At 37.2% G+C, this 20,146-nt stretch overlaps 1 protein-coding gene across 2 annotated transcripts in view; it reads right to left on the reverse strand.

Annotated features, from left to right (window-relative positions):
• The window catches only part of kirrel1b (kirre like nephrin family adhesion molecule 1b), a 108,070-nt gene that overhangs the window by 26,703 nt on the left and 61,221 nt on the right, over positions 1-20,146 (reverse strand). For both annotated transcript variants that reach the window (XM_055014239.1, XM_055014238.1), the window contains exons 3-7: positions 10,957-11,106; positions 8,395-8,552; positions 4,315-4,465; positions 3,592-3,697; positions 747-895 (exon numbers count right to left, since the gene is read on the reverse strand). In XM_055014239.1, the coding sequence (XP_054870214.1) occupies positions 747-895; positions 3,592-3,697; positions 4,315-4,465; positions 8,395-8,552; positions 10,957-11,106 (714 nt within the window). The remainder of the gene's footprint in view (positions 1-746; positions 896-3,591; positions 3,698-4,314; positions 4,466-8,394; positions 8,553-10,956; positions 11,107-20,146) is intronic.

The raw sequence follows: 20,146 nt of genomic DNA on the forward strand, positions 1-20,146 counted from the left end.
TGAATTTACAATATTAAGCTTTTTTTTTTTTTTTAGCATTTTTAGCTTTTAGCAGTTTTAGCATTTTTAGTTGTTTTAGCATTTTTAGTATCTTTAGCATTTTTAGTTGTTTTAGCATTTTTAGTGTTTATACCATTTTTAGTGGTTTTAGCATTTTTCGTTTCTTAGCAATACTACTTGTTTTAGCATTTTCACTATTTTAGCATTTTTAGTGTTTTAGTATTTTAGTGTTTTGGCATTTTTTGGGAGTGTTTTCATGTTTTTTTAAATAGTTTTTTAAAGCAATTTCGGTGTTTTTTTGTGGTTTTAGCAGTTTTAGTTTTAGGTTGTTTTTTTTTTTTTTTTAAAGCATTTTTGGTGTTTTAGCATTTTGAGCATGTAAGCATTTTAAATTGTTTTGGATGTTTTAGTGTTTTTTAGCATTTTTAATGTTTCATCATTTTTAGTGTTGTAGCATTTTTTTTTATTTTAACATTATTATTGTATTTTTAGGTATTTTTTAGCTTTTTTAAGACATGTGGCATTGCAGTTTAGCATTTTATTCCATTTTTTCTAATTTATTTCTATTTTTGCACTGTGTAGTTGGTGAGTGTTGTGCGCTTTTACACTAGGAGATCCCATGGAAATGCAATTTTGTTCCACCTGCATTACGGCTGTATATCTGGCAAAATGACAATAAAGTGTGTTTTGACTTGATTTGATAAATGCAGCGTGTTTCTTAACACTAATGCACATCATGGACTCACAGTGTACGTCCACCAGGATGCTGACGTTGGTGTTCCCCACCGCGTTGAACACCTGACAGGACACTGGCTCAGTGAAGAAGGAGTGATCTGCCGTGGTGACAAACACACTTTCTCTGGCTCCCTCCAGCAGGACGCCACCTTTAGCCCACCTGAGAGAGAAACAATCAGCTTAACAAGCAACTCAAATCACTGTTGCAGGAAATCTCAAAAGACAGGGCAGTGATTGAAATGTTATTATTAGGCAATGAGTGTCTTTATATTATCAATTAAACTAACACTTATAGATTGTAAAACCTGAGGGAATCATTGCAAGAAATTTCTCTTCATTTCTGTTATCCATACTCTATCTGGCCAACTCAGGACCATATACCCGTACTGCACAGCTTCCATTAGAGGACGTTTTAATACACACTGGGCAGGCTTTAGTGCCTAAGTACCTGGCAGTGGTCCCACACTGAGACCCTCCGGTGGAGGCTCAAACCTCACATTAAAACCGTTAAAGTCCAGCGTTTTGCAATTGCAGCGCTTCAGTGCTGTCACTTAGGATAAAAGTCAGTGTTTAACTGTACACATGTTCGATACTTTCACCAATTCTGTGCTCTAAGCAGAAATTGCAATTCAGGAGCAACTCCAGAGGGTGAATACAGGCAGATTGGAACACATGAAGGAAAATCTATTTGCATTAAATGTCTGATCTGGCTCCAAGTGTTGCTCTGCTGGACTGGCATCAAAAAGTTTCTCAACTCTTGAACTGCATATAAAGCTGTATATTCACATCGCTATCATACCATAAAGGAATTTAGTCCAATCACCACACTTTTTTTTTCTAGTTTACTTGATTAAATACATGAGTTTTGCTAATTTGAAATAAAAAAACAAAACAAGAATTCTTAGAACTTGGAGCATTATGACTTAAAATGATGACTTGCATGGATGAACAGTTGTGATTTTACTCAACTCATTATATTAAGTTGATCAGAAACATAACCAGCATGTAAGCAAGTTTCCCAGGATACATTGTTAGAAAACTAAAATTCCTCAAAGACTGGTTAAATAGAAACAGACCTGTTAGAAACTTTTGTCTTTGATACACATATAAGTAAATTTCTTTTCATAATAACCAAAACATTCTAGGTTAATAACTGAATTCAGTCCTTCCATCCACTCATCATTTATCTCACTGTACTGGAACCCAGCTGACACTGAACGTTCTCACTACATTAGAAAACATTATCTACGAGTTCTAATAATTCTTTAAAGAAAGTGTCTCAGTTAAATGTCTAAAGAATGTTTTAAGAATATTTTCATTTTCAGTATTATTCCTATGAAGTTAATTTAATGTTTTAATGTCAACATTCTGAGGATCTTGTCAGAAAAACAGATTATGTTCCATGATAACAAAGGAGAAACGTTCCCAAACTAACATTTAAAAAACATTTTCCAAATGTTCTCATTGCCTCAGATAACAATCGCTATACAACGTTCCTGTAATCTGATATATTAAGAACATTCTTATTTTGTTATTGTGCAACATTGTGGGAACGTGTTATAATGTGTTTCCACAACATCCTCAGAACATTGCAGCCAGAATGTATCACATTACAGGAATGTCTTATATAGAATGTTCTGTCATCTGAGATTTCAAAAACATCTTGGAAATGTTTTCAGAACGTTTAAAAAATGTTTTCCAGATGTTACTGAGGCCTTTGAAGACAGATAGTTTTTTAGACAAAACATTTTAGAATGATCCTGTAATCTAACATAATAAAGATAGAATGTTTATCTTTAATGTTGAGGGAACACTTTATAGAACGTTCTTCAACAGAAAGTTTCCACACCAATAGCAAAGGAAGGACGCAACATTCAGAAAACGTTTTGACAGAACGTTCTTTATACGATGTTCCTGTAATGTGACACATTACCAAAGATGAAACATTCTGGCTGCAATGTTCCGAGGACGTTTTGGGAACATTGTTGAGGGAACCCATTAAAGAATCTTTACAACATTGCCACAATGTTACATGAAGAAAAGTTCTCAGACCAACGTTCAAAAAAGTTTTCCAGATATTTTCAAGGCCTTAGAAAACATCTGTATAAAAAACATTTTTCATACAGAGTGTTTTAGATTGTGGCTGAAATGTTCTGAGGATGTTTTAGGGATGTTGTCAAGGGAACACATTATAGAAGGTATAAAATAGTTCCAGTGTTACATGACAACAAAGGAAGAAAGTTCTTAGTGTGACATTCAGTTTTGAGGCATGACAGTCTAGAAAAAAGATTTTTAGAACAGATTTAGTCATCCTACCTATAAGAAGAACATTCAGGGAACTAAAATAAAACCTCCTGCTGAGAACACGAGCAGAGCTTTCTCAGAAGGTTTTTGGAACAACCTAAATCTAGACGGGAAGCAGCTTCACAGATCATCTATGTACTGATCTGGGTCAAAAATGGCTTTAACAGCCAAGACTATGACTTCTAAGAGGAAATAGAAGTAGAAACTGTTAAAACGTACAAAATGTAAAAGAAAATCGATTCAGGTTTAAATCTTAAGTTTATTTAACGTATTTTCTCAAGTTCAGTTAATGTAGCTCGGCTAGTTTAACACTTTGACAACTCATGAGATGATTATGAAGTGAAGTTAAGTCAAATCTTTAATGCAGCATGGGGAACAACTGTACATTTTTTAGCTGAATAAAATTAAAATGATTTTCAGAAGAGACTATATGAGAGGGTTAGGAGCGGAGTGGTCAAGCCCACAAAATATCTGAACTGAGTTTTATATAATTTCTGTAATATTTTATGGTTCAGATTTTCATGGCAAAATGGTCTAAAAGCTAATGCAGACCTGTAGCCCATGATTGGAGGGTTGGCGGTGGCCTGGCAGGTGAAGGTAACTCTTTCTCCCTCCAGGACGGAGCGAGGTTCAATGGACAGGGTCACCGTAGGAGGGTCTGCACAGGGAAACAATGTGTAATTTGAAGGTAGCTGATGTATTTTGGCTTTTTTGTTTTCATACAAACAAGTCGTGCAAACTCAAACTCTCACAATAAACAACTAGCTTCTACTACCCTCTATACAACACAGCACTCCGACCCTTTTTGCAGTAATTACTAACTACACTGGGTTGGAAAAATACATCAGTCTTCTTAATTAAAAAATTAAACTACACTTTCCTTGTGAGCAATCATTCCTTATTACACACACACACACCCTCACAGAAAGTTTCTTGCTCTCCAGATGTTGAGGAAAATCAACACACTGAGCTGCTTTAGGTAAAGATTATTGGCCTCAAAGTTGGTGCCAAAACAACACAAGCAGCTAAATCAAATTTGGAGCGAGTCCAACTTTGAGAATGTGTTGAAAAATCGTGACTGTAAATTCATACAAAACGCCTTTGAGTTATTTTTTCCTGGCTGATAATTACTTCAACTTGACAAGTGCCGAGGCAGCTAATTCAAATTATAGACTGATTTTCCAGTGCGTCTACACAAAGCCGGCTTGGCTCCGGCAACCTGAGCTCCATCCAGGCACTTTAATGGTGGTAAAGTGGAGAAGAGGAGTCGCATACGGTGGACGTTGAGATGGACAGTGGCTCTTTTGCCCATCGGCACTGCAGGATTGCTGGCCACGCAGGTGAAATTGCTGCCGCTGTCGGTGTCAACGGGAGTGATGGGCAGGTAGCTCCTGGTCGTCACTCGTTTCCTGTCTGGCAGCACTTCCTGGAAGACAGAAGAGCTGTTAGGATGGGAGGAAGTATGGAAAGAGTAGAATTTACAGAAGAAAGCTGATAGAGAAAGATTATAGATTTTAAAAAATGGAATAAAATTTTATATGTAAAATTAATTAAATTAAATAATTTTATATATAAACTACTATCAATTAATCAGACTTTATTTATATGGCACTTTTCATACAAACAAAAGTGCAAAACAAAGGGCTTTACGATAATAAAAAATGCAAAAAAACAGTGTAATAAAATACAAATAAAAACAAATTAAGATGAAATTAGGTAGATAAATAACAAATAAAATAAAATATATATTATTAAAAATAGAGACAGTGATAGAATATATATAGTTTGATATGTACATATATATGTAAAAATAATAATAAATGACAAAAAATAAAGTAATAAACTGTACATTAAATAGACTAAAATATGTAAATAAATAGAGAAATAAATGAATAAAATTAGTTCCAAGAAGAGTGATAAATAAAATCTATCAAATCATTCAAAAGCCAAACTAAAAAAAATATTTAAAAATTCAAAATATGTCCTGTCAATCTTGTTATGCACTGTATAATGACAATAAAGCACATTCTATTCTATTCTATTCTATTCTATTCTACTCTATTCTATTCTATTCTATTCTATTCTATTCTATTCTATAATTATATATGAGGTACATTTTACTTTTATTTTTGGGAGTCTAGTAGTTACTCTTGAATAAATGGTCAAGGCTCAAAAAACTATTAGTCATATTGAAACAATTCTTTCATCATTTGAAGCACAATCTTGTTTTGAACGCGCTGATGTATTTTCATGTACGTACTGCGTATTATATAGATTTTGTGGCAGGGTAGAAAAACCCCGGCTGCACAGTGGCGGAGTGGTTAGCACTTTCGCCTTGCAGCAAGAAGGTCCCTGGTTCACGTCCCGGCTTTCCCGGGATCTTTCTGCATGGAGTTTGCATGTTCTCCCTGTGCATGCGTGGGTTTTCTCCGGGTACTCCGGCTTCCTCCCACAGTCCAAAAATATGCTGAGGTTAATTGATTATTCTAAATTGCCCGTAGGTGTGAATGTGAGAGTGATTGTTTGTCTTTGTGTGTGGCCCTGCGACAGACTGGCGACCTGTCTAGGGTGTCCCCTGCCTTCACCTGAGTCAGCTGGGATAGACTCCAGCCCCCCCCGCGACCCTAGTGAGGATTAAGCGGTGTATAGATAATGGATGGTAGAAAGACCCTCGTTTCTGATTTTCACCCCAGTTTTGGAGCTGATATAAAGGGAGCGAATGAGAGTGTTGGTCGGCACACTCTGTACTCTGAGTCCTACAGCTACGAGACTCACACTGAGTGAAAGAGGACAAAACTGCCTATGTTTTTATGCATAAACTGTTTGTGTCGAGGAGAAATTGTGAGAAGGAGACATGGTTAATTGCACTTTTTTTCATAAAACTTTTCAGGTCAATATTTCGAGCAAACGAAACATTCTGGATTTTTAAAAGTTTCTTAGACTTAAACTGTGACTGTGTAAAAACCATTAAAGATATCAAAACGAAAAACACACAAAAGCCTTGTGACCCGTTTGAAGTTCGAATGGAGTTTCTACTTTAAAGTACACCAGAGTTACAGAGTTCCAAAGACGGCTGGTTTTGGCAATTGTCCAGCTGACCTCCCGTTCATTTCAACGTTGACTTGTAACAGAAAGAAAAGACACAGAACACCATCCAGTGAAACTGCACGTTTTGATATATAATTTGTACGGGTTTTCTCAAAGCTGCAGGATGAGTAAGGTTCTGAAAATCGCATCTGAAGAATCTATAAGAATAAGCTCGAGGAAAAACAAATAATTAAGGGAGGAAACAGAAGGCATCATGGGAGAAACAAGATATAAAGAAAGGAGGTAAATATCTGCTGGTTACTAATGGAGTCATAAGAGGTAAGAAATAATCAAATATAAATACGAATACATGGACAGAAATAGAATAAACACAATACATTGAGAGGTTTTGTGGGAAGAAAAAGAAAGATATAGAAGGAAATAATAGATCAATGAATCAATAATGGAAATAATTCTCAGTAGCAGCCATAAAACAGAAGCTGTAAATCTCCTTCTACTCAATATGATCATAAAATCACAGTTTTGTGGGGTTTTGAAATGCAGCTACTCAGAATGTGTCCAGAACGCGCTGCGGCTGTAGTAAAGCTGCGTAGTCAGTAGCACGGTAATATATGAGTGGCATGTAATATGTATGAGCGTGTGTGGGGGGCATAAAACTGCCTGCGATGAGATGTAAAAACATCTGTGTTGGAGTGTGTGAGTCAGGGTTTGCTGCTGCTGTGTGCACATTCAAAGCATGAGTGTGCATATGTGAGTGTGTGTCTATGTGTGTCTCTGTGCGCGACCTCGCAGGCGTCATTTCATGTGTAGGTGAATATAGAGGAGTGTGAATGTAGGAGTGAATATATATATATATATATATATATATATATATATATATATATATATATATATACTAATTTCACCGTTTCACAGTTTTTAACATGAAAATATCCCAAAAAACATTATAGTCCAAAAATACACAATTTCATGTAAAAAAAAAAAAATGAAGGTTAGATTTTCATATTTTAATGAGATGGTTATTTTTTACTGTGTATTTTTTGGCACCCAGCTGCTAGAACAGGACCATGTTTTTACAGTTTTATTGTTACTGTTTTATTTTTACAGTTTTTTTTGCCCAGTGCAGGTATGTGGTGGCCCTCCAGGAGCCTGCTTGCATAACTTTGGAAAAGTAACCGGGGACAGTTAAGCCGGTCCAGACCCAAACAGACCATTCAACAGGCTGTAACAACAAACGTCACGAAATGGAGCCTCACACTGGGCAGCGACTCACTGCGGACAGCGATAATTCAACACACTGCAGCTCAAACTGCAAAATGCAAAACACTCTCACATCATGCCTTTGTATTGTGAGAAGAAACCCTTGGCCTTAAAAGAGCATGAACACCTCGGTGTTTATGTGTATTATATCTACTCAGCAGAACACGCACATGCTGTGTGAACACTGCTGACTCCCCTAAGGCCAAGACATTTAGGGTTGCCAGGGTTTGTCAAATTTCAGTGTCAATGTTCACCAGCTGTCTAGAAATTGCAGTTAACATGACAAAAGAAAGAAACAGAAGCAGTGGAGTCAAGATACCAAAAATACTCCCCAATATATACAACATGAAGTGGCTCCTACAGTAGGAAGGAAAGGAGGGAAAAGAGCAACAGAACTTTAGTGCAGCTGTGAGAAGTTAGAATTTTTCCCTTGAGCATTTACTATTGGTAAATGTTGGAAAAATGACTTGTTTTAGTTTGCTGTAGTAAACAGACACCGATGAGGCATTTCACTTGTGTTTTCGCCACTCCAGAAAATAAATACTGTATCAATCAAAATGCTTAAAGCCTCCTACCCCAGGTTTCAAGGCAAGAAATGTGTCTGCTGCTCTTTGCTTTGCAAGTCAGAATCTGCATTTTGTCAAAACTTTTGTGAGAAAATATGGTCTTCATCTGTCGAGATGTTGTCAACCGAGAAACTTCCAACTTTGCACGCTCTGCACACTCTTCGCCTAACGCAGGTCCTCGGGGCTGCTGTACATACTGTACTCCCCCTTTTGTAACATGCCTACGGCAAGAGAAGCACATAAACTAACAAACAAACAAACAGGCCAAGAGTGGATTTTTATCGAGGAGCAGATTTTAAGTATTAGCATTTGTTTTGCAAACTCTTTCTTTCTTGTGAGATTTTTGCAGATCTCATTTCAGTGTAATAAACTCATCTGGTTTTATGTGCGTTTTATGATGCATGACTCTTCCCCCTATCTTGTGCACGTGCGGCTGCTATTATCTGCATGTGTGAGCGAGTTGTGTTGCGTTGTGAGTCACCGTGGACTGGTAGGCTCCCTCCACGGCGACTCCATCCTTGGTCCACTGGATGTGCGCCGCAGGCTTCGCCCCGCGGGTTACGCAGGTCAGATTGTACGGAGTTCCGGCCATCAGCAGCAGCTCCGGGGTTCCCTCCACCACTGGGTCCTCAGGGGGGACTGCAGGAAAGACTCACACTTTTAAAAAACATGAATTTATGCAAGCGTGCACTCATGCGTATAGAAAAAACATATCTGTATATATAGTATATGTACACAAAATTCTGTCCAACTTTTCACATACTAGGTCAAAGCACACATGCTCTTCTAAATGTGAACTTCGAAGGCCAATAACACCAAAGTGCACAGGGCAACGTTGAATTATTTCATGTTGTGGTTCAGTCCAATTCTGTTGTCCAGCTTTTTCCAACACGAGGCGATTTCTACTTTAATCTTTAACCTCTGTGCTGCCGGCTGTCCAACATCTCAATTCTCATCCATAGTTTTTTCCATGACTGTCAGAATCGCACACTTAAAAACAAAGAAAAATAGGTTCTGAACTATTTAACACAAAGTTAAACGGTTGAATTTAAAGTTGAGATGCTCATGGTGACTTATCAAATTGGCGGATTCACAGGGTTGCAAAAATTCATTTAATGATTTTCTCAAGTGCCAAGTAACACCAGACTGATTATCGTGATATTTATTCCGATTATCTCTATTTTATTGACTGACTACTGATAAATTAAATGCACTACTTCAGGTCTAATGCAGCATCCTCTCTCATGTCATACCTGTATATTTGTAAATTCATCATGTCTTGTACATTTTCTTCACAAGACCTTTAATATATCTTTGTTTTTAGCTTTATTGTACTTTTTAGAATTCTTGTCCTTCTTCCATGCCTCATCTGTATCTTGCAGCTGTAACATGTAAATTAAAATTTATTTTATCTTATCATTAAAGTTACTACTAAACATATTTTTAGCTGTAAAATATCTAAAATTCCTTAAAAAAAAAAAAAAAAAAAAAAAAACTCTTTCTTTGGAATCGTAGAAGTAACTGATGACAAAACAAACAGTGTTAATTCAGAAAGGGGGAGTTTATCTGAATTATTAATTCATCAAAACAAACAAGTTTCAGAAATGAACAAGGAACGCAAGTTGCTGCCACAAAGCAGGAAATTAGATTCACAGTGGCGAATGCAACGCTAATGGCTAGTGGTTAAATTAGAAGGCAGCCACAGATTACCAGATTACCACTGATGCCACACTCTGGAAAACAATAATTAATAAAGCTTTAAGATATGGACCTTAGTGAGCAACAAAAGTGACTGAACAGTGAAAAATTACAAAAAAGTGAAGTACAATCTTAGTCGATGTCAAATAATTGCTCCTATTTCTATTTTACATATTCAGTTATAGTCCCCCTTATTAATGAAGAAACCTAATTATGAATGACAGGTTTTCTTCTATCACATGCTGTTAAAACATTACGTTTAATGTACTTTGTTTCCAAATAAATGTTTTTGGTCTTTCTTGATACCAATAATCATCATCCCAAAAAACCCATACTGGTCGATCGCTACACTAGTTGCTCAAAATGCAAATCTATGAGTTAAAAACAAGCAGATTTTGGACTTCTAAGTTACACATAAACATACTGCTGCTCTTTTTTTCTTCTTAATAACAAAAACGCATACTTCATGTAACTTGTCAAGCAGAATGGTGATTTGGGAAATGGAAACAGACAGGAAACCCAACATTTTACAGCAGATACAATGGATGCGCTGATGCCACAAGTGTAGAACCACATCTGAAAACCTGAGCATCTAAAGCGAGGGTGTCAAACATACAGCCCTAGTCGGCTAGCCAGAGGGTCCAATCCGGCCCGCGGGACAACTTTGCAAAGTGTAAAAATTACAGAGACGACATCAACTGCAAATTGTAAATTTGTAAAGCCGTAAATTTAAAAGAATTTCTAGACCTTGGCAGGTTGTTTCAGTCATAAAGTAAAATACTAGATTGTTCAGTCCCAGATACCTTTGACTAAACATTTTGTGCTTTTGTAGACACACTGTGATCTGTAAGTTGTAATGCATGTGTGTAGATGACAAACTGAGGCATAACATTGTTGAAACTGAACTTTTTTTTCTTAAGAATTTCAGGTTGTTCATAATGTTTTGTAAAAAGGTAGTTCCTTAAATGTGAACATTTTCAGAACATACTTGGACTGTTTTACACTAAAACAAAGGGAAAAATTAGGAGTTGTCATTATTGATAGGTTAGTATGCTATGATTTTACTCGTCCGGCCCACTTGAGATCAAATTTAGCTCTATGTGGCCTCTGAACTAAAATCTGTTTGACTCCCACGATCTGAACTGATGGAACTTCAACCACACAGGTCATTTTTAGCTGCAAAGTGAGAACTCTCAGCTCAGGTAACCTGCTCTTCACGAGGACAGGAGTATCAATTTGGCATTTTTTGATTTCATACAGCTCAGATTTCTACCAAAGGTGCTTTGCTTAAACTTTGGTCATTAGCAGAAAATCAAAGCAACATCCCCTGTGTCTGATGACTTACTGAGCACATTGAGCTTGGCCCTCCTGGAGCGCAGGGCGGCCTCGGTGGCCTGACACTCGTACAGAGAATCATCAGAGAGCTCGGCGTTGGAGATCTCCAGATTGTACTGGCCGATGTCCAGAGCTCGCAGCACACGATACCTGGGCCAGGCTGCAGGAGACACATAGCAGGGTTTACAGATAAGAGATGGAGACAGAGATAGCCAGTGGAGAAAAAAAAATAAATGAAACAACAAAAAAAACAGCAACACTGTGTTCATTTACTTGTTGCAATCCCTGCTTCAGTCATGCCTCAAACATCGTTATTTGCTGCACACCGTGAAAGGAAAACGTTGCTGTTTTGAAATGACTGTCGGTGTGAAGGAAGAGGAGCTTCAAATGATGCTATTACAGTCATGAGTCATCTCAACGGTGCTGCATTCACAATAACATCCGGGTCTGAGGATAATATCTTTATTCTAGGAATACTGACTGATCAGTTTCAGGTAGTAACACTGAAAAAAAAAAAACTTTAAATTCTGAAATCTATAAAGAAAAAATACATTTATTTGAAGAAGGAGTCTGCAATTCTGAAAAGAGACTGTTGATATTTAGTGAGTTAACATATTTAGATATTAAGAATCTGTCAGATTTACCTCAAACTGCCCATTTGCATGAGCATAATTACAGAACATGCTGGAATAATGTTGTCTGTCCAAGCAACTTTGGTAATTTCACATTGACAGAGTGCACAAATGCTGGATTTATTTTCTGCCTCCACAAAGAACAGATAGTCAGCAGACCATGAGGTGATATTTTCAAAATTTGACATAATCTTTAGTGGATTAGAACAGCGTACTCCATCTTTAAAAGAAAACTAGCTGACTTTTTCACATATTTGATGGGGGTTTTTTTGTCCTGGAGATTGTCTTTAAATCTGTATTCTAACTTTACAGCTTTCCAGACCAATGAACAAGATGTAACACTGATCTCTTACAGCTCTTCTTGTGTAAAAACATGCTAACACTTGTCTTTTCTCTCAATAATGACTCTAGTAACAAAAATGTAGGTACATTATCCTCCATGTCATACCTGTATATATGTAAATTTATCATGTCTTGTACATTTTCTTCACAAGACCTTTAATAAATCTTTATTTTTAGCTGTATTGTACTTTTTGGAATTCTTGTCCCGCTTCTTCCATGCCTCATCTGTATCTAGCAGCTGTAACATGTAAATTTAAGTTGATTTTATCTTATCTTTAAAGTTACTAAACATATTAGATATTATAAGATCTAAAATTCCAAATTAAAAAAAAACTCTTACTTTGGAATCGTGGAAGTAACTGATATCAAAACAAATGGTGTTAATTCAGAAGGGGGGAGTTTAGCTGAATTATTAATTCATCAAAACAAATTTATTTCTCCAATATAAAAAAGCGGTGCTATGAAAACAGTTCATGGTGTGTTCGGTGGATTATCCAGGCTAACAGTGTCACTTATTTCCTGGAAGGAGATGCTGCTCTTAAATTTTAAAGGTGTTGTTTTTGTCTACAGTGAAGAGTACACATAAATGTTACACAGGGATGCAGGAGAAGGCTCTGAGATGGAGATATACGCAAACTTCAGAATTAGTCAGGAAATAAAGTTGTTTTTGAGTAATTTTGTCAAACTTACGATTGAATAATGCTTTTTTTCAAGAGCAGTTGCTCAAAAGGTAAATCTATGAGATAAAACCAAGCAGGTTTTGGATACAAATTTAGGTTTTAGTCCTCCAAGTTGCACAAAGACATACTGCTGCTTATTATTTTTCCTCATTTTGTATTCTCATGATGTAACTTGTCAAGAATAATGGTGATCTGGCAAATGAAACCCAATATTTTTTGTAGGAATGATATTGCTGGTAGAGTAGATGTTTACAGACCATGTAACTCCACCCACGCAGGTCATGTCAGTCTGTAAAGTTTATCTAATAACACAAAAGATAGTAACAAAATGCAAATCAATCCTTTTTGCAGTCGACTCACCAATCAAACTGTAAATCTTAAGACGTCTATCATGACACTTTTCAGTATAACAAACGGGGAAAAATGTGAAGGAAAAAAAGTCTCTGAAAACATCTGGGTCTCATTTTCTTTCATTCAGTGTCACAGACTTTACCCCTGTCCTCCGCTTAACTGTGCGGCTGACAAGATAAAGGAAATGTAAAAAGCTCTTATGAAATAGATAAATGCTGAATCATGGTGGCGGTAAGCAGCGAAATGGACACGTATTTATGTGGAAATGTCAGAGCTTTTTTATCTCAACACAAAGATAACATTTATTTGCAAGACCATTTTTTTGCATTAACTGCATCATCTGGAGACCATAACATCCCTTTTTTTATTTTTACAACACAGAGGAAGTAGTTTAGAGACATACAGCTCTTTTTTTTTTGTCGCACAAACGCTGATCAAACATCGTACAACTCCACATCAATTCCTGTGTGAGACTACAGGCAGCTTTGTTTCCAATTACAGCACCCCACCACCACCACCACCACCACCACCTTTTTTTCTCTGCTTCTCCTCAGCGTTTGAACCCTTCGCCTCTCAGACAAAGACATAATTGAGCGTGACATCCCACTAGGGGGCACTCATTGATCCTCCATGCCCGGTCCTAACATGACATCATGGATTCAGATGGCAGAGGCAGGCAGACAGTTGGGGTGCAGAGAGGAAGATGGAGGGTGGATGGGGGAGGGGGGAGGGGGGCAAAAGTATGAGTGGAGATTACATCATCCACTCCAGCACCTCGCAGCATAGCAACCACAGAGGTGAAAGCACCCTGGGGAGAAGGAGAAGAAGGAGGAGGAGGAGGATGAACAATAAGCCGCCACCACTGATGCCTGCAGGTAGAGGTAATTTAGGTATTTGCACTCATGCACACGTCTTACCGTCCATTCATCATACATTAAAAGGGTTTAATATTCATTTCTTGTGGGGATATTTACATGTATGAATATGCGATGTCGAGATATTCCGCGTGTGTGTGTGTATGTGTGGGTGAGCAGGTATGAATTGACTGCATGCCTACACTGCATATGCTTTTTCTTTCTGCATCACATGCAACACACCTGCAACACCTCAATGGATGCCTTTTGTTTGGTGCACTGATAATAAATGAGAAAAAGCAAAACACATGAGGGATGGAGGGGGAGAACACCAGCAAGTAAGAGTGGGGAAAAATGAACAGAAAAAAGAGACAAAGAGGACAACATGTTTATCAAATGTGTTTGTCAGCTGGACCACGCTGGCAAAAAAAAAAAAAAAAGAGGGCTACAAGGACAAAGGGAGCTTTACTGACAGGAAAGAGAGTGGGAGGAGGAAGGGATGGGAAATAAGAGGAATAAAAAAGCAACAGAAGGGATCTGGGAAGGGAGAAAGAAAGTGGAGCTGTGGTTTCATGAGACGAAGCACCGGGAAATAAAGGGAGAAAGAGAGCCGCGCTGACCTTGAATGAACCTGTGAATTAAATCAAGTCAAACACAAGACTCACATCACATGTCAGATTATCACTTGTGTGACTGTGTGTGTGTTTGTGTGCGTGGGCGGATGGGTATGTGATGTTTTTGTGTGCTATACAGCATGGGTCGTTTTTTTGTGGATGAATTTACAGTGTTGTGAGAAATGTGATGAATGGTTTGGAGCTGAAAGTGTGTGAGTGCTAATGTAATAACTGTAAGTGCTAATGCTAAAGTTTTTTCATGCAGGTACTGAGAGCTTTGTGGAGTCGCTTTTTTCTGTTCATCCATCGTCAGTGGCTTATCCCGAGTAGCAGCAAGGTGATATTTCAGTGTTTTCAGGCCAGGTGAGATCCATTTTATAGTCTCTCTGCCCTGCACTGTAAAAAATCAGTAAAAAGTGGTGAAAATCTGGAAGTAAAGGTTCCAGAAAAAATATGCTGGAGCACTGTAATGTTCAAAAACTGCAAAAAACAATGACAAATATGTGTTAAATATTTACATTTTATCAGATTGTTAGACATCAAAACTGTGTAAATGTCATCCACAGTTGGTGTCTCGTTACTGAGGAGCTTCTTAAATTCCTTTATTGCTTCCTAAAAACTCAACTCTGTGTAATAGTTACATATTTAGATGTTTTTTCCCCTATGAAAGTAACCCATTCCTACCTTAAAGTGGTTTATTTGCATGCTAATTTGTCTGTAATAAATATACACTGTAAAAAATGCACGTCTTTTGACATGTTTTTAACAGTAGCTAAAAAAAATGGCTGTCATTTTACTGATTTTCCCTGTTTTGTTAAATTACAGATGTTATCTAGTCGAACCACAGAAAAAATGGACATTGTATAAAGAAAAAAATACTATTAATTTGTATTTAATTTGTAATGTTTAGTCTTAATATTAATACTAAAGTATTGATGTTAGATGTGGACATTATTGGACATTAACATTTTGGCCTGTTTTTTTAATTAACAGGCAATTTTTTTGTGATTCTACGAGATATTATCTGTAATTTAACAAAACTTTATTAAACAAAAGGAGGAAATCTGTATATATTTTGAAAAAATTATTTATTACTTCAATCCTTTTCTTCCAAATAACATCAAATACCTTTAAAAATTATATATCTTACCAATTTAAACACAGTTGAAAATAATGCAATTTTACCATCTAAGAGTCTAAAACAATGAATTACCATTTTTAAAAATACACATTTTAAATGTTGATATTATTTACAGTTTTGGCTCTTAAACATGCAAATTAATAATTTTTTTCTATGATTTTTTACTAATTATTTTCTGTAATTTAACAAAACAGTGAAACTGTAAAATCACAGATCAAAACATGATTTGTTGTTTTTAATAATTTCTTTCTAATGGCAAATATTAAAACAGAACAAAATACTGACATATTAAGCTGATTTAAACACAGTTGGAATCATGCAGTTTAACATCTAACACTGTGAAATGACAAATGACCATTTCTAAAGATTTCATTTTTTTTTTAAGTGGGCATTATTTACAGTTCCTTTCACAGAATCTTTTTTCTGTGATTTTTTTTTACTAGATATTAACTGTAATTTAACAAACCAAAGAAAAATTATTCCAAAAATGACACTAAAAACTGTTTCCAAATGCTCAAATTTTACAGTTTTTATCTATAAAATAAAAAAAGCGTATACAAGTCATACCTTCAGCTCTCTAGCAGTTGGAATATCTTCCCTAAACCACTTCTAGCTTTGCCTTTCGAAACAAATATCACCATTTATGTGTACTGAATTTCCGTACCATGTGTCTAAGAAGGCTGCACAGTGGTGTAGTGGTTAGCACTTCTGCCTTGCAGCTAGAAGATCCCCAGTTCGCTTCCCAGCCATCCCAGGATCTTTCTTCATGAAATTTGCATGTTCTCCCTGTGTATGTGTGGGTTTCCTCCCACGGTTCAAAAATATGCTGAGGTTAATTGATTATTCTAAATTACCCGTAGGTGTGAGTGTGATTGTTTGTCTGTATATGTAGCCCTGCGACAGACTGGCAACCTGTCCACAGTGCCCCCTGCCTTCGCCTCAAGCCAGCTGCAATAGACTTTAGCAACCCCTGCGACCCTAATGAAGATTGAGGGGGGAATAGATAATGGATGGATGGATGTCTCTAAGAAACTAATTTTGGCTTTCTATTTGGTGGAAAGTAGACTGACTGGTAGAAATCTTTAGACTAATCTCCCTCTTTAACAACAGCAGTCTGGTGCAGCATCTGCATTACTGATCCCGAGATACTTCTCTTGGTGCAATGGCTAATTCTCAACCCGGATGATACACTCCACCTTTTTCAGACTTGGAGATGCTGTTTTTTTCATGCCTACTGCTTCACTCTCATCTGCAAACCACCTCGACGCCCGCCCAAGGTCACTGTCTGATGACGCCAACAGAACCTGATCATCTGCCAAGAACCGAGAGGCAACGCTGAGGTCCCCAAACAAGACGCTATCCTCCCCCAGCTGCACCTTAAAATCCTGTGCATGAAAATCAAACTAACAGGATTGGTGACAAGGGACGACTGTGGCGGAAGCTAAAACCAACGCGTTTAACTTCTCCGCATAAATTCTCTGGTAAGTACATGGATGCAGTTACAGCCAAGATATCCCATGTTTGTGCTGTAGTCCCCGTAGGAGAAAAATGGTTTTCTATAAGTGCAGAAATCACATGTAAAGTGGAAAAGGAAACTCCCGTCACTCCTCCAGTAACTGTGCAAGAATGTAGAGTCAATCCAAGGGAACTTTCTGTCAGAAGTTTTTCAAGGGACGCTAAGCTGTGTGACATGACATGTGACATGTGCATCTCGACAACCCAACAAATCTCCAAGGAGTGTCTTAAAGTACATCTCTGGTCCCTAAAAAAAATCCTCTCTGTTTATCTGAGTTACATATTAAGACCTCTTTTCTCCAGAATAACCCCATCCGACCTTAAAATGGCTTAAATGTAAGTACATCATTATTGATTTGTCTAGAATGCATATACACTGCAAAAAAACAGCACCTTTAAGATATTTTTTTGAACAATTTACTATTATTTTACAAACTTTTCCTGTTTTGTTTAAATCACAGATGATATCTAACATCTTAAAGACTAATTTACATGTTGACTGTAAAAAAGAAAAAATACTAGCATCTACATCAAAAATCAGCATTTTTGTAAATGGTAATACATTCCTTTACAAAATTTAGCAGTAACATTCACTATCTTTAAATCAGCTAAAAGCATAATTATTTTACAGATATTTGCCATCATTTGAATGCAAAATTGTGTATATTCAGGATCAAAAAAATTATTATTTTTAAACAGTTTCAACCTCCATTCCCTGTATTTAGTGATAATAGTGATTTGTTTTCTCATGATGTTTGACCATTAATTTAAATACACTAAACATATCATTATTTTACATATATTTGCTGTGTTTCATTGGTTGTTACAGTTTTTGAATGTTAAAATATTCCACAATTTTTTCAATACTTTTGTTTTTTATAATTTGCCCCTTGCTGCCAAAGTTTTAAAATATTTTTAGTGGATTTAAAAAAAAAAAAAAATTTTATAGTGTACCTATGAAGTCCCTGCCTGTCTCTCATCTCACACTTCTGCATTCACTGCATTTGGAGCACACCAGCTTACCTGCTCAACACCACCTTACTACACAACTGTAACACTGCAGTAATTCAGCGATACATTTTTGAGGAGGAAACTGATTCTGAAGAGAAATATTGAGACAGACAGCTCAGCCGTGCAAGTCAACAAGATTAGTTTCTTAGGTTTGTTACTTAAGAAACCTTGAAACTCTGAATCCATGTTTTTGAGACACAGTTCAAGGTGGAAACAAATTGTGTTGACCGCTTATTTTGCTCTTGATATCTCCATCCATCCATGATCTATACACTACTTAATCCTCATTAGAGTCTATCCCAGCTCACTTAGGGTGAAGGCATTGGACACCCTGGACAGGTCGCCAGTCTATCACAGGACTACATACACAGACAAGCAGTCACACTCACACCTACAGACAATTTTAGAGTTACTAAGTAACCTCAGCATGTTTCTGGACTGTGGCAGGAAGCTGGAGAACCTGGAGAAAAGCCACGCATGCACAGGTAGAACATGCAAATTCCATGCAGAAAAATCCATCGAAAGCCAAGACACAAACCAGGGATCTTCTAGCTACAAAGTGCTAACCACCAAGCCACTGTGCAGCCCCCATGATATCTGTCCTAGCATATAAAAAAACACCACACATACATGTTAACACGCTAAAATAAGCGTGCTTTGCACTGAAGGGGCGTTAAACTCTGACTAAAACTCTGCCTCCTCCACTGACGATGTGTTGGTTGGATCCAGGAGTTCCCTCAAAGAGCTTTTTCCACTTCTAAACAAGACCTTCAGTCTGGATCAACGGTTGCTGAGCACAGCTTGGTCCGAGACTCACTTTTACTTCCTGAGTGGTCTGACAGTTTGCAGGACTTCTTTGGAGTCGACGGAAAGTCCTTCTCCGTTGCCTCCTGAGCTCCAGCCACGGATACATTTTGCCACCAGCTCAGCTGCAGCCCTTCAGGCCTGTGTGCTAATTCAGGAGGCCTTCAGGCTAACAAGTAACTAGTAGTAACTACCACAGGGTGAGTAGTTCTAGCACTTCAGCATTTACAGCTGCAGGAGCGCATTTAGAATCGGCCTCCAAATTTAAAAAAAAAAAGTTAGAAAACTTGGTGCTCACAGTCTGATTGGCAGGTTTAATAAAGGCAGAAAAGAAACACTACATCAATGCCGCTCTGCATCAAAGATAGTGATGGATAAATATAAAAAAAAAGAGGAATTTGAGCAATAAAAATTAATCAATGTTGTTCTCTTCTTCCTTTATGCAGCTTGTTTCAATCCTTTTCCTACAGTAATCACTCACCTGATTACATTTAACTCTTTCTTTCCAATACTATCCTTTCATGCAAACCAGGAACTCTAAGTCAATGAAGCTGACAAAATGCCAAATTCTGTGATTCCTGCGTTATGTAGAGTGTTAATTTGTTAAATCTGAATCTAATTTACTGTATAATCGTCCTTCTGTGCAGTTTTTCGGTTGTGTTTCGGAGACTTCCCATTTTTCAACATAAAATCTGAAAGGCAATTTTGATTCCTGACATATTTTTGACAAATTGTAAAAGAAGTCAGTGTCAACATTCAGTGGCCAAAAGCTTGTGTGCATATTTTTGAGAAAATGGAGGTGAGGTCAGTTGTTGCTTTTTCTTATTCTTCTCCAGTCTTCTTATTCTTTCACTTTTGTATTTCTGAGTTTCAACTGACCATTTCATGCAAGCCGGGAAAAGAAAAATACAGAACTCTTCCCGTTCTGTTGTGGTTTTGACCCTTTTGACTCGCTCACTTGTGGTTGCATGTGATGTTTGCTCGACTCTGAAACGAAGCACTGTTGCACTAAATTATTCTGGATGTGCGTGTCGGCTTAAAATGTAAATGCAAGTGTGCGTCTGCTTTTGTCAGCAGTGTGAGGGATTTTCTCTAATTCAGCATGATATACAGGCCTCATTTTTGCCCAGATTGTCACTCACACGCCTCTTGGCTCTTAACTCTCTCTCACATGGAACAGTGTTCCTTCCCCTAATGTTAAAAAAAACCTACACTTTTCAGCCGTAATAGCTTTTGTCAGGGCTTTTACAGTTAAA

The sequence above is a fragment of the Amphiprion ocellaris genome, chromosome 10 (genome assembly GCF_022539595.1).
Source record: "Amphiprion ocellaris isolate individual 3 ecotype Okinawa chromosome 10, ASM2253959v1, whole genome shotgun sequence".
In the NCBI taxonomy this organism is placed as follows: Eukaryota; Metazoa; Chordata; class Actinopteri; family Pomacentridae; genus Amphiprion; species Amphiprion ocellaris.